Source organism: Eulemur rufifrons, chromosome 24 (assembly GCF_041146395.1).
Source record: "Eulemur rufifrons isolate Redbay chromosome 24, OSU_ERuf_1, whole genome shotgun sequence".
Classification (NCBI taxonomy): Eukaryota; Metazoa; Chordata; class Mammalia; order Primates; family Lemuridae; genus Eulemur; species Eulemur rufifrons.
The window spans coordinates 24,473,078-24,486,741 of record NC_091006.1 but is presented as its reverse complement, the minus strand read 5'-3'; the positions used below and the strand labels follow the sequence as shown (position 1 = coordinate 24,486,741).

The 13,664-nt window shown below is 35.5% G+C and overlaps 1 protein-coding gene across 1 annotated transcript in view; it reads right to left on the bottom strand.

The window, feature by feature from the left end:
- The window catches only part of LOC138374310 (transmembrane protease serine 11C-like), a 40,293-nt gene that overhangs the window by 16,338 nt on the left and 10,291 nt on the right, over positions 1 to 13,664 (bottom strand). The window contains exons 3-5 of the mRNA XM_069457026.1: positions 11,968 to 12,086; positions 5,700 to 5,767; positions 1,654 to 1,817 (exon numbers count right to left, since the gene is read on the bottom strand). Of these exons, the coding sequence (XP_069313127.1) occupies positions 1,654 to 1,817; positions 5,700 to 5,767; positions 11,968 to 12,086 (351 nt within the window). The remainder of the gene's footprint in view (positions 1 to 1,653; positions 1,818 to 5,699; positions 5,768 to 11,967; positions 12,087 to 13,664) is intronic.

The window sequence follows — 13,664 nt, the reverse complement described above, 5'->3', positions numbered from 1 at the left end:
ATTTTGCCTGATAGCTTTAGTACCTTTATGATCTTACAGAAGTATTTAAAAATATCAAAAGATAGCAGGTTGTTAGAATGGAAGATAAAATATTATATTTTAGAAGGAGTAAACCCATAATGCTAATTTTTCAGTCATAAAAAGATTTCCAGATTTCCTGTAGACCTTTTAAAAACTCAAACTCTGACTCATCTTTGTATTTAAAAGAGTAACTTTAAATAATATTTGTTATGGCAGTAACTCAGGGATCTGGAAAAAGGAGAGATAAGGAGACAAATTCATGCTGACTTCTAAGATCTAAAAATTCAACATTTTATTATGAGATAATTGTATATTCACATGCAATTGTAATAAATAATATTTACATACTCTTGATCCAATTTACCCCAAAGGCAACATCCTGCAAATATGTTATAAAGGTAATAGTTTCAGAACTATAGTACCATATCATAACCAAGATACTGACATTGCTACTCAAACTCTTTAACGTAAGAATTACCATTCAATTTTGACTATGTTATAACTCACTCAAGCCAGGTATGAGTGATGTTGTGGCTTCAGGTTCCTGGGAAATGAAAGGAAGCTGGGACACATTTGAAAGGAGACAGAAGAATTGGTCTATCTGTATGTAAAGTTGGCCTCTTAAAAGTATGTGAGGCAAATGGCATTTCCAAAAGGCCATAGCAAATTTGGGCTTGATGGCTACTGGTAGTTCACTCTAGCAGTTTATATTGTTTAGTGTTCTCTAGAGAAACTGGGAATCAAATCTCAGGCCATCTTGTAGGAGGACCTATGACCTTAACTACTTACTGTACTATATCATCTCAGGTTAAAAAATATATCTTTGGAAGCAAATTCTCTGCAAAATTGGAGAGCTGCTTTATTTTTCTATGTTCTTTTAAGGTCATCACATATACATGGCAAGCTGTGTGAGAAGGAAGGTTTTAAGAGGGAGGATCTAATAACCTGAGGAGAGTCATACTTCAACAACACAATGGCTTCTAATCCAGAAGAAGCATGCTCAGGTTTTGCTTTTTGATCCTTTTGATGTTCCATACAAATGAACCCTTGACCTGGATATTTTTTTCTCTCGCAAATCTTTTAGTCCTTTTAGTCCTTCCTGTAGGGGTAGTGATGTTTTTCTGCTCTTGGTCAAATTTCTTGTATTAATAGCAGAGAACTGATAGCCCAGCTTATATCTATGTACACTGCTGGCCATTACCATTAGCCTGGGAATGGTGGCACAGTTGTCTCTGCCTTTTAGAGGCTGCTTTTCATACTATTGTTAAGTGACTGACAATAAGAATCAGATTGTACATGAGCATGAGAGAGACAAGGTGCATTACAGGTGTATCAAGAAGCAAGTTGGATACTTGTTTAAAGGGTCCTCAACAATTCTGGAATTTAGGAGTCTAGATTCTTGAGACATCCAGAAGAACTGAGGGAGAAATCATGACCCACAGAATAAGCTGTAAGAATTCAAGGCTGCCTTGTTTTGCAAAGAAATGTTATTTGGGATCCTTGATTACTTTAATAGTGGTTAAAGGTAACTATCATTGTGTATATCTTTAAAGAGAGGAATGTTGCTTTCATTTGCATAACGAAACACCATATCCAAGCCAAAAGATGAAAACCATACATAAGAAGGCTTACCTGAAAATTTAAATGAGGAAGGATCTATACATAAAGACCCAGTTTCACCCTTTAGCTTCTGTTGTAAAATGGTTTTGATCTTATTCCCAAATTTTGCTGCACTATTTTTATAACAGGATTTAAACTTCAGCACAGTGTGTATTATCACTTTCCCTTGGGCTCGGCTGCAGAACATAAACAGACAAATAAATTACGCTTTTGTTACTGAGCCTCCATCACTCTTGGTGGAATTAATCTATCCTTTGTTAACATAGCTCCCAGCTCCTATTTCCTCCCAAGGGAGCAGAAATGGCACTTTATGGACATAATGGAATAGTGTAAAGAGATTTGGGGGAATTGGGCTTATATTCTAGCTCTACCATTTGCCAACTCCTTGACTACAGCAAGTTGTTTGCAATCTCTATATCTAAATTTCCTTATCTCTAAAATGGGGATAATATTACTTACTGTGTTTTTATAAGCAACATTATAGATTGTAAGTATCTTATAGATAATGGATATGGAGGTATTAATGTCTTAAAAATCTCAGATTGCTAAACAAAAATTATTTATTAATTTAAACGTATCTATGTATTATAAATCCACTAGGGACTCTGTAGGAAGGGCCAATAGAAAATAAAAAAATTAAAGTAACAGATAAAATGAGGGACTCATTTAATATTTTGATTTTCTTTTAATGGTGGCACAATTAGCAAGAGTGGGGCAGTTGTCTCTCATCTGCTGGAAATCATAACAGACAGCAAAAACATTAGACTGAATTTATTTGTAATTCTGACTTGAAGATGCAAATGTACAAGCCAGAAATTTTAAAAGAGAGGTACTACTGTTGACTTGATGGAATGTCTATTCCGCGCTACTGTGTTTCTGGGCCTCCCCACTTCTTCCTAGGCATTTCTCTGTATTTGTACATCTGAAAATCTACAACCACCCCGGAGCTCTATATAACTCAAGAAAGATCCTGAAAATATCTACTTCCAATCCTTTATAACACTGGTGAACAAAAACAGACAAGCGCATATCATATTACTCTGTTTAAAAATTTTGTCAAATCACAGATGTCAGTCTGCACTTTTCTCCTGGGTCAAATAATCTAAAACTAAACTAAGTATGGACACATGGATTCTTATTTTGATGTCATTAGGATCATATGATCCTCTGTATTACTGAAAACATGAACTAAAAGTTATTTTAATTTTACCTTTTCTTGACCCACAAAATAATTTTTAATTGTATATGAAGTCTATCATTCTTTTTCACAGGCAATTTTCCTTTCCACTGTTGAACTTTCATTCATTTAACAAATATTTTTTAGTCCATACAATGTGCCAGACAGAGTTCTAGGTAGCAGAGCTATATCCGCATATATGACCACGAGGTCCCTGCTCTGATGCTGTTTATATTCTAGCAGTAGAGATGGATGAACAAGTGACATAACCAAGATAACAATGTAAACAAGAAAACAAAGAAGGTAATCTTCTAGATAGTGCTATGAAGATAACAGAGCAATGACTGAAGGGTGGAGGTGGGAACATTATATACAACTTCAGGGAAGGCCTCTTTGGGGTGAGACCCTAATGACAAGAAGGAATGAGTTGTGCTAAGATCTGGGGGAGGAATGTTCCAGGAAAAAGGAATATCAAGTGCAAAGGCCCTGACCAAGACGTCCCTCATGTTCCCCTCGGCTTTATTAAACTTTAGACAGGCTTCTGCCTGACGCTAGGCTCTGATCTCCTTTCTCTTAGAGCATTTAGTTTAAAAAATTTGTCATGGTAAATTCTTTCTTTGCTCCTTTGAAGTGTATGTCAATCTTTTAAAAGCCTCTTGCCAGTTTTATAACCCAGAAAACATCTTTCTCAAAGACCTGAAAGTCATCTCTTAGAAATGTAACCATCAAAGGAGATAGCACTACTATCTCCTAGTTTCTGTGGCAGAGTAGGAGCCTAACTTCATTTGGCACCTGCTTCAGGTTGTAAAAGTACCTCCTATCATAAAGACAAGAGAAGTTTACTTTTTCTGTGAATAAAACTAATTAGCTCTCACAGATGGCCTAAGCTCTCCCTCTCACTCCAGCCTTTAAACCCTACTGCTCTCTATTTCAGCAGAGTTAAGACTTGGTGACCAAAATGTTTGTACACCCATAATATTCCGAAACAAACAAACAAAAAAGAATATATATTATAAAAAGCAAAAAAAAAAAAAAAAAAAAAGCCTTAGTTCTGGCCTCTCTCCCCTGTTGCCATAGCCTTGAATAAAGTCTTCCTTTTACTTTTTTTTTTTTTTTTTATTTCAGCATATTACAGGGGAACAAATGTTTAGGTTACATATATGGCCTTGCCCTACTTGAGTCAGAGCTTCAAGTGTGTCCATCCCCCAGATGGACCGGGAAAAGAATCCTTATTCAATAAATGAGATTGGTAATAAAGTCTTTCTTGCCTGTTTAACTGTTTGTTGCAATTTCTGCTTTGACAGCTCTTGGGAGCAACTTCAGCATATTTATTGTAAGAATAATAGCAGGTCCATGTGGATATAAAGTTCTGAGTGAGGATGAGAGTATGAGATGAAATCAGAGAGAGATGCAGAGGCCAGACTAGGTAGGATCACGTGTGTTTATATGTTAACATAAACATATGTGTATGTGTGTGTGTGTATATATATGATATATATATCTTTTTCTGATATAGACTGTTTGAACTTTCTACTATTTGAACTTTCTACTATTGTCATATCTATTTAAAATTCTCTGTTTCTCAGCCAGGTCTGTATAAACATCTTGGCTGCCACACAATAGCTGTGAATTTTAATTTCTATAGGTGCCAGAAAGGTAAAGTAAAGGGTGAAGCTGGTTGGGTGCAAATACATACGCATACACTGTGTGAGTGTTAGGCACTGCCGCAAAATACGCAACCTCAGTTCTTGCCTATTGCTAACGTGGGAATGTGGGCCTAGTATTGTCAGATACTTTGATTTTTCAATAGAATCTGAAAATTCTGTTTTTTTATGTGAAATTTTCCAACTTTTGCATTTAATTCATTTTTCAAATTTAGAAGTAAAAAATATAACTCTAAGTTACATTTAGCTCATTGGTTATATTGAGGCTCAGAAAACAATACCCCAAAATGAAGGCCTCAAAAGCAAAAGTTTGACTTTGACCTTCTTCTGCCTCCTGTAGCTCAATCCCTTTCTCCTTTGAGGCTGGCCATAGAAACTAGAATCCCTCTTCTCCAAGGTGGGTCATAGAAGCTTTTGAGAACCCCTTTGCTCAAAAGACAGCCATAAAACTTAAAAATATTCTGTGTAAAAACTGCCCATGAAGAAATTATCTGACCTACTTTGTTTGACTGTAGGTCATAAGACCCCCATTCCAGAGAGCCCTGCCCTACACCCAGAAGGAAGGAGTGCATGCTCAGAGAGGCCAAGAATCTAGACAGATAGGCCTTGCTGGGTTTCCCAACTCAGTCTATTAACATGAGATAATACTCTTTTTGTCTAGTCATAATTCTACATGGCTATCCATGCTTTGTTGAATCTAAGCATAAAAATGGACAATTTCCCCTATATCTTTGGGTCTTCATTCTAAAGGTTCTCATATATACAAGTTGAATAAATTTATATGCCTTTTGTCCCATTAATCTGCATCTTGTCAGTGTTTTTCAGCAAACTTTCAGAGGGCCAAGGGGAAGTTTGCTAATGCTGGACCAGATATTCTGAAGATGGCTCTCTTATATTACCCATTCTTTCAAAAAATTTTTTAAATAAACTCCTGATTTTAGATTTGCCTTCTAACTTCATGCCCTCAAATAAATAACAAACCCATTTAACCTTCATCTGATGCATGATCAGGTGGAATTCTTGGTTCTAGTTTAATAAATTTCTAACAGATCTTAACTTCTTTCACATTGAAAGTGCTAGGGGTTTTATAACCCCAAATTCGAATTTATTTCAACTCTTCAATTGTGTGCTAAGCAAAAAAACATTCTGTTGAGTATGAGATGTGGAAGTAAAAGAAAAAAGTTTTTTCTCTGTTCCTTTCAGGCTACGGTACTTACCTTACTTGGACAATATGAGATTTGTCATACTGCCTTCTCAGTTTGGATCCATGAAATATTTCATTTATCTGTTAAAAAGCAAAATGGATAATGACTTATGTTTTTTTTTTAAGTTTTCATTTTGGAAAACTGCAAATATATACAAAAGCAAACAATAGTATAACAAATCATGTACCCATCGTTTAGCTTGACCAGTTATCAATATATGGCCAAATCTGTTTCAGGTATGCCTCTCCACATCCCAGGAATTAAATAACTCCTTGATATCATCAAATATACAGTGTTCAAATTTTTCCAGATCATTGGGAGTAGGATGACAGGGCAGACTATTTTGAAGAGGTGAATTCAAAGGACCAACTGACATTGTTTACCTTCTTTTATTGAATATCAATTCTATAAAACTTAACAGAAATATCCCCAGAAGGAGATGTTTTTAATATTTTTTTGTACCATGGCAGAGCCCTTTAGTGCCTGGATTGCAATCTATTTTTCCTACTTTTTCAATTATATAACACTGACAGGTTAAACATGGGATGCAGTAGAAATCTCTCAGAAAAATTTTATGTAAAAATCACTTTCTTGACTGTCCCTTGATTTCTGGAACCTAATGGATGACTTCCCACAGTAGGACCTTCACGCTTTGCCGAATAACAAATTGCCCTGTTCCTGGATTTACTTTTGCAGAGACAGACCTCATAAATAGTGGCTTATTGTTGGAATCGACAAAATATTTAATTTGTATTTTTTCTCCTGCTCCAAAGCGATTAAAATGTGTTCATTTAATCAATAAATATCTATTGAAATAAAACTATGAACAAGATAGATAGAGTCATACTTTCTTGGTGATTCAGTGGAGGAAACAGATAAACAGATCAAGAAATAAATATATGAATATGATAATTTTAGATAGGTTAAATGGTATGTATGATGATAAGTATGTAAAATATGTAAATGATAAGTATGTAAATAAGTATGTAAATAATGAAGCTGGGGGCCATGGCTCACACCCGTAACCCCAGCTACTCTGGAGGCAGAGGTGGAAGGATCTCTTGAGCCCGGGAGTTTGAGACCAGCTTGGGCAACACAGTGAGAACTTGTCTCAAAAAAAAAAAAAAAAAAAAAAAGAATGTAAAATAATGAGATGGAGTGACTCAGGGGAGTGATTCAGTAAGGACTTTTTGAAGATGTGACATTTGAGTGAGAACTGAAAAGATGAAAAGTCAGCAATAGAGAGAAGAAGAGTATTCTAGATGGAAAACAGAAGTTTCAAGAGTCCTAGGTAATAATAAGATTGGTATATTTGAGGGATAAAAGCAAGTCATTGTGACTCAAAGTGAGCAAGGAAGAAAGTATATGAGTTGACATTGCCCAGATATGTAGGGAAGACATTACATAGGGCCTTGTAGGCCCTATTAAGGAGTTTGGATGTTATTTCTAAATGTAGTGAATGGAGGGATCCTGATAACACAATAACTGAACTATATCCTATTTTTTTTCTATTCCTAATTCCAATATATCTGCCTCTCCTTAGGCCAGGTGGAACTGGGATTTATGGGAGTCAAGGAAGCAGGGAGGTGATGAGGAACTTTGTCTCCCATGGGCCTGGCAAGAGCCTAGAGAATGGTCTAAGAGTCCTGTGCAAAGGAAGAATCACAACAAGCCTTGGGAAGAGCGTGGCCAAGAAAGGTTTGTGGACACCCAGGAGTAAGGCTGACACTGGTCCAAGTGAGTGAGTATCCATGGCCCCACAGATGGCAATGAGGAACTGCACAGGGGAGGCTGAACCCTCCTTGCTTCTGAGTGGGCAGAAAAGGGAGAGCTGGAGGGCTTCCTTGTGGGGCTTTGGCAAGGAGAAGCAGAACGCCCACTGCCTGACCTTTAGCTCATAGGGCTTGAGAACATCTCACCTTCCATCTTGTGGAACTGCCTCCGATAACAAGACAGTGGCCCCTATAATCTAACAGCAAAACATGAAAAATGGTAATGCAAATAATGAGCCCAGCCGGCAGAGACGAAATAAAATAGACCAGGTGCTCAGCAAAACAGAACTGCTGGCGGAAACACCACCTTGAACTATGGCAGAAAAGCACACATAAGAATACTCAGGCACAGGAAAAAACAAAAACAAAAATGACTATGAGATACTGAAAAACATAATTTTCAAGTTTAAAAATTCAGTGGGTCAATTTAAAAAGACGATTGTTGTTCTTGAAATCCAAATTTGTGGCCTAGAAGGCTAAATGGAATAAATATCTAAAAAATTATTTCAAATTAAAATAATAATGACATATACTTATTAAACTACCACAAAATGAAAAATGTGATAGCATCTATTTCCGGTAGGAATGGAGGCAGATTACTCAAACACACTGCTTGTGGGAAAGTGAGATATTCCAACCTTTTGGAAAGAAACCTGGTAGCATTTCTTAAAATTAAAATCCTCCTTTGATTCAGAAATCTTAGTCTAGAAATCTATCAAATATAAATAAAAATATAAGGATGTAGGTAGAAGATATTTTTTGCAATGTTGATTATATTAGTTTAACCCTGGAAACAAAGTAAATGCAATAGGGGGAGGATTTAAAACATTATGCTATGTCCATACTAAAGAATATTTTGGGGTCATTGAAGAGAATGCTTTAGACTTTTACATTGACTTGGAAGAATTTCTATGAGGTATTACTGAGAAAAATAAATTTTATAAAGCTATGTAAATGAACTCATTTTGGTAAAATACTGACAAACATCCCTATGTTCCTTTGTTTTCTATATGTGCTAATATGAGCAAGGAGGAAAATAAGGAAAGACACACACTATGTTGTTGGGTTATTTGGAGGTGGAGTGTAGGGATATGTGTAGAGGGAGAGAGAGGTATGGGAAAAGGCAAGCAAAAAAAAAAAAATCTGTGCATAAAATCCATTTTATTAATATATGATTTGATCCTATTCTTCCATTTATGTAAATTTTGTATTTCTGGTTTCCTTTTTTAATGTTTATATCTTTACATAAATATGAGTGAAATTGAAAGTCTTTGGAGGGTTTTTAAGCTGGTGAATGATGTGATTTGATTTTCATTTTTAAAAGATCACTTTAGCCATTGTGTGGAAAATAGAGCAATGAGGGTAAAAACAAAGAAACCATTTAGAAAGTAATTGTAGGAGTTTGGGAAAGAGATGATAGTGGCTGCAATTCAGGACAGAAGTAGATAGATGAAAGTTATACTTTGGTAGTGGAATCAGTAGAATGTGCTGATTTGTTGGTTGTGAGGGGTATTCCTTTGTTAGTTTTTTAGATTGAGCAACTGGGTTAATTTTGGTGTTATTTACTGAAGTGGAAAAGATTGAAGAAGGGATATATTTTGGGGTAAAGATCAAGAATTCTCTCTTAGAGGTCATTAATTTAGATGGCTTTTAAGTAGTGGGTCTGAATGAGGTAAGTAAATCTACTTTTTTCTCTATAAGCAGTTCATCATTTTAAAAAATTTCTCCTTTTTAGCATCCTCCCGTTTATGTCTTCTTCTTTTTGTAAATATTATTCAAGTATGCTCAGCACTGACTGGTCTCTGTCTTTGAGGAGATAATTCAGGTGATACGGTATAGGGAGCTTACTATAGTTAGCTGCAAAGAAAGGACACATTAAGTGACAGAATTGGAGAGTTTCTGTAGGTGTTCACATTTTGGGTTGGAACGGTTAGAAATTAACATCCTAGAATTAATAATAATAAATTCATTAAAATTTCAATCTATAAAGAACCTTAAAAATAATCTTATCCAGTCCTATTCTTCAAAATAAGAACCTTGCCCAATCAAACCACTTATGTTATCAAGTGAATAAATGTGCATATGCCTCTAGCAGGTTAAGGTTAGCTCAGTGGAAAATTTATTTGACCAATGCCCTGGTTGAATAGTGACCTAAGATGCCCTCTGCTCTTGAGTACGCTGGTAAGTGTGCTTTGATTTATAAGCTTGGCTGGCATGCTTTGTGCTGGTAATCTTAAATGCCTTCCAAGTATCATGTATCATTTTGTACATCTATATCTCAATGCATTTATATCTGAAAACCACATCATATTCGGTTAGTTAAACATTTTGGAATGTTTGGCCAGGTGAAATTTATGTAATCTTGAGGTGTGCTCAGGATTTTATAATATCTGTATGCTTTTTAATTAGTCATAAAGAAGAGTGGAAGCTTACTTGCAGTATGACTTTGAGTATTTTAACATCTTATTGACTCCGTCTCTTCATATGAAAAATGGGCATGTTGTGAGGATTAAAATGTTAATACATAAAACGCTTAGACCAGTATGAACAATTAGTAAAGCTAATTATTATAGTTAAGGTACTATCCCACTCCTAATTTTTCAGAATTTCTATTGACCTTAATTGGGCACCATATCTGCAAGAGAGCTGCAAAAAAGTTTAGGAATGACATAGAGATTTCTTCTTGAGTCGCCCATTAGAAAAACTACGTATCTGAAACATAAAAATGTTTCCTATGCAGGTCTGTCTTCTGTAGTTAAAAAAACTGTCATAGTAAAGCAGCATCTCTATCTATTTTCTTTCTTCTTTTTAGAGTGAAGCATCACAAAAATTATTAATACTTAATGGAAATCAGAAGAAGAATAGGCTGTAGGGATTAGAGTGGTGACTAACAGATTAGTTTGTCTGATGACTCACAGTTTTATTTGGTACATGCAATTATCACCAGTGTACTTATAAATGCTGTACATATGATAATAACTATAATACATGGAGCATCATTCATTTCATTTAATAGAAAAGAAAGATATGTAAGGGTTATGTGAAAGCAGGCATTCTGGTATATGTAAATGAAAAAAGTATGAGAAATATCTGGTGATTGTTTTAATGTCTGTGAGTTAGAAACTAGGAATAAGCTCATTTGGAAGAAGTTGTTAAAAAAAAAAAAAAAAGAAAGAAACTGGGAATAAGAGCTGTTGAAGGATCCTGAAGCCAGATGTTAGGATTTGTGGTTGATGGACAAGAATGATATAGTAATTGATCAGACTGATAGATTTTGAGTATTCATTTATGAGATAAACATAGGCTAACTGATATGAATGAATTGGTCTGAATGATTTTCTTAGTGTGGATATATTTGGAGCTGTTTTAAAGTTATATATTAACTTTGTTATGTATTTACAGTTTATTGAGAATATTAATGATGATCCTGTTTTAGATAATTATTTTGAGGCTATATTTTTTTGTAGGAGTTACAGAATAATAGGATTTATGCTAAGATCATGACATACTTTATTTGATGTAATGCCTATAACAATCCTAGATATGGGTGCTTGTCATCTCATTTTTAGTTTAAGAAACTGAGGTGGGGAAATTAAGTGGCTTGTTTAAGGTCATACAGTTAGGAAAATGGTTGAATTTGGAACTGAACAAGGATTTTGGTTCCAAAGCATATTGATTAACTATTGTGTTATATTGCTGTCTCATCATTTCTTTTATATCATAAAGCTAAGCTAGAAGTGGGGATTTTCTGTCTCTATTTTCTATCTGCTACCTCTTATTACAGCAGTAAAAGCACATCAGGACTTTCGAGGACCTTAAATTTATTAGAAAATAGGACAAGATAGAAAATAGTAATGGGATGCAATGGAAAGACCACAAGTTGTAGTCAGATAGAGTTAGGTCTGAAAATGTCCTGTCAGGAATCTGCTTGGGGAAATGGGAGATGAATTATGCCACCACTTCTCTTGGCAGGATTTGGTTTGGTTGACAGAATTACTTGAGTTAATTAGAGTGGTATCTGTCATAATGGAAGATTATGTCCAAAGCATAGTCAAGACTGTTCTTTGAGGCAGCATATTTATAAGCAGGTGTTGTACAATCTTTACACTAAGAAGCTGCGAGATGATTTTTATTTTGGGCCATGTCCTCTCTCTTAGGTTGGTCATTCCTCTTCCTTGAAGAATTGCTTACTTTTGGGAGCAGAAAAAGTAAGGCCTTAGTTATGTATCTTGGAGATTGGATATATGTTTATTCATTTAATTTATTAATTTATTTGAAATATTGACTCTCATGTGTCAGGCATTTTTTAGTTGTTCTTAAAATGTGTCCTTGTTATATGTTTTCTGTACATGTTTTCTAACCAACTTTCTGGAAGGGCTGACTATCCCAATCTGGAACTAAGTGGTAGGTAAGAAACTTTCCAACCTGGAATGTGATTGCTAGGACCCCAGCTCTTCTAGGAACACAGCATATAAAGGACTATGCACAGAAAAAAAATTTCAACTTACCAAAGATACTATCTTTTTATTTAGGTCCATGTATTCTTGTGAATATGATTTTTCAAACTTGCTGTCATAGTCAATGTTGTTGACTTTAAAGCTGATGTGATAGTAGTAAGGTGTCTTCCCTGGGAAAGAGAGAAAAAAATATAGTTCTCACTTTGCTCATTGTATACTACTTTCATTTGAAGAAAATCATGAGAAATGGAATACTCTGATAAAATTTCAGGTTACGTGACATTTAAATAGTTTTGATGTCCAGTGATTGTTGAAATAGCTTTCACAGAGGAATGTTGATTAAATTACAACCTTACGTAAGAATGTATTCAGAATTTTTTTTTTTTTTTTTGAAACAGAGTCTCGCTCTGTTGCCTGGGCTAGAGTGAGTGCCGTGGCATCCTCCTAGCTCACAGCAACCTCAAACTCCTGGGCTCAAGCAATCCTTCTGCCTCAGCCTCCCGAGTAGCTGGGACTACAGGCATGCGCCACCATGCCCGACTAATTTTTTCTATATATTTTTAGTTGTCCATATAATTTCTTTCTATTTTTAGTAGAGACGGGGTCTCGCTCTTGCTCAGGCTGGTCTCGAACTCCTGAGCTCAAACGATCCGCCCACCTCGGCCTCCCAAGTGCTAGGATTACAGGCGTGAGCCACCGCGCCCGGCCCTGTATTCAGAATTTTTAATGTAAAAATTAATGTGCCAGCTCTCATCATTGGGCAATCTGGAGACAGATATGCTACTATGAGAAGAAATTACATTAAAGTGCAGATAATTACTGTACTTGTTTTTTGTGAACATCACAGATTACATTTAGAAAAATCAGTAAAGTTGTAGGAAATTACCTAGGAAATTAAAATGAATAAAGTAAAATAAAGCATGACTTGTAAGTACTGCATATTAAGTAAACAGAAGAAAGAAATAAAATCTATAACTTTAATTATTTATTTATTTATTTTTAGTTTTAGACACAGTGTCTTACTTTGTTGCCCAAGCTGGAGTACAGCGGTGCTTTCAGAGCTCACTGTAACCTAGAACTTCTGAGCTCAAGCAGTCTTCCTGCTTTAGCCTCCTGAGTAGGTAGGACTACATGTGCATGCCATCATGCCTGGCTAATTTTTAAAATTTTTTGTAGAGATGGGGTCTTACTATGTTGCCCAAGCTGGTCTCAAACTCCTGGTCTCAAGCAATCCTCTCTCCTTGGCCTCCCAAAATGCTGGGATTACAGGTGTGAGCCACTGAGCTCAGCCATGAAAATCTGAGCTATAATTTCTATAATTTTAGAAAATCAAAGCAAAGGAAATAGGATGAAGGCTAAATTGGACTGTACCATTTGAGCACATCTAAGGTAGTAGAAAATAAAATTCTTGTAAAATTTTCAGGTCCCATTTTATTGCTTCGCTCTGTAGATGAGGAGGGCACAATGAAAGAGAGGAAGAGAAAGGGAGGAAAAGAGATGAGAGAGAAGAGAGAAGGGTATAGGTGAGAAAGACAAAGAAGAAAAAGGAGGGAGAGAGAAAGGGAAGTGCATTTTGTAATGTTTTGAGAAAATTTTTCATGTCAGTGGCTGCAGTAAATTATTTGGAAAAGTATTCCATGTCCATTCAAAAATAATCAAAGAAATGCAAAGTAAAATGAGATAATATTTTTCTTGGATTAAGTTGGCAAAGATGATAAAAAAAAATAATATGCAGGCACTCTTATAGT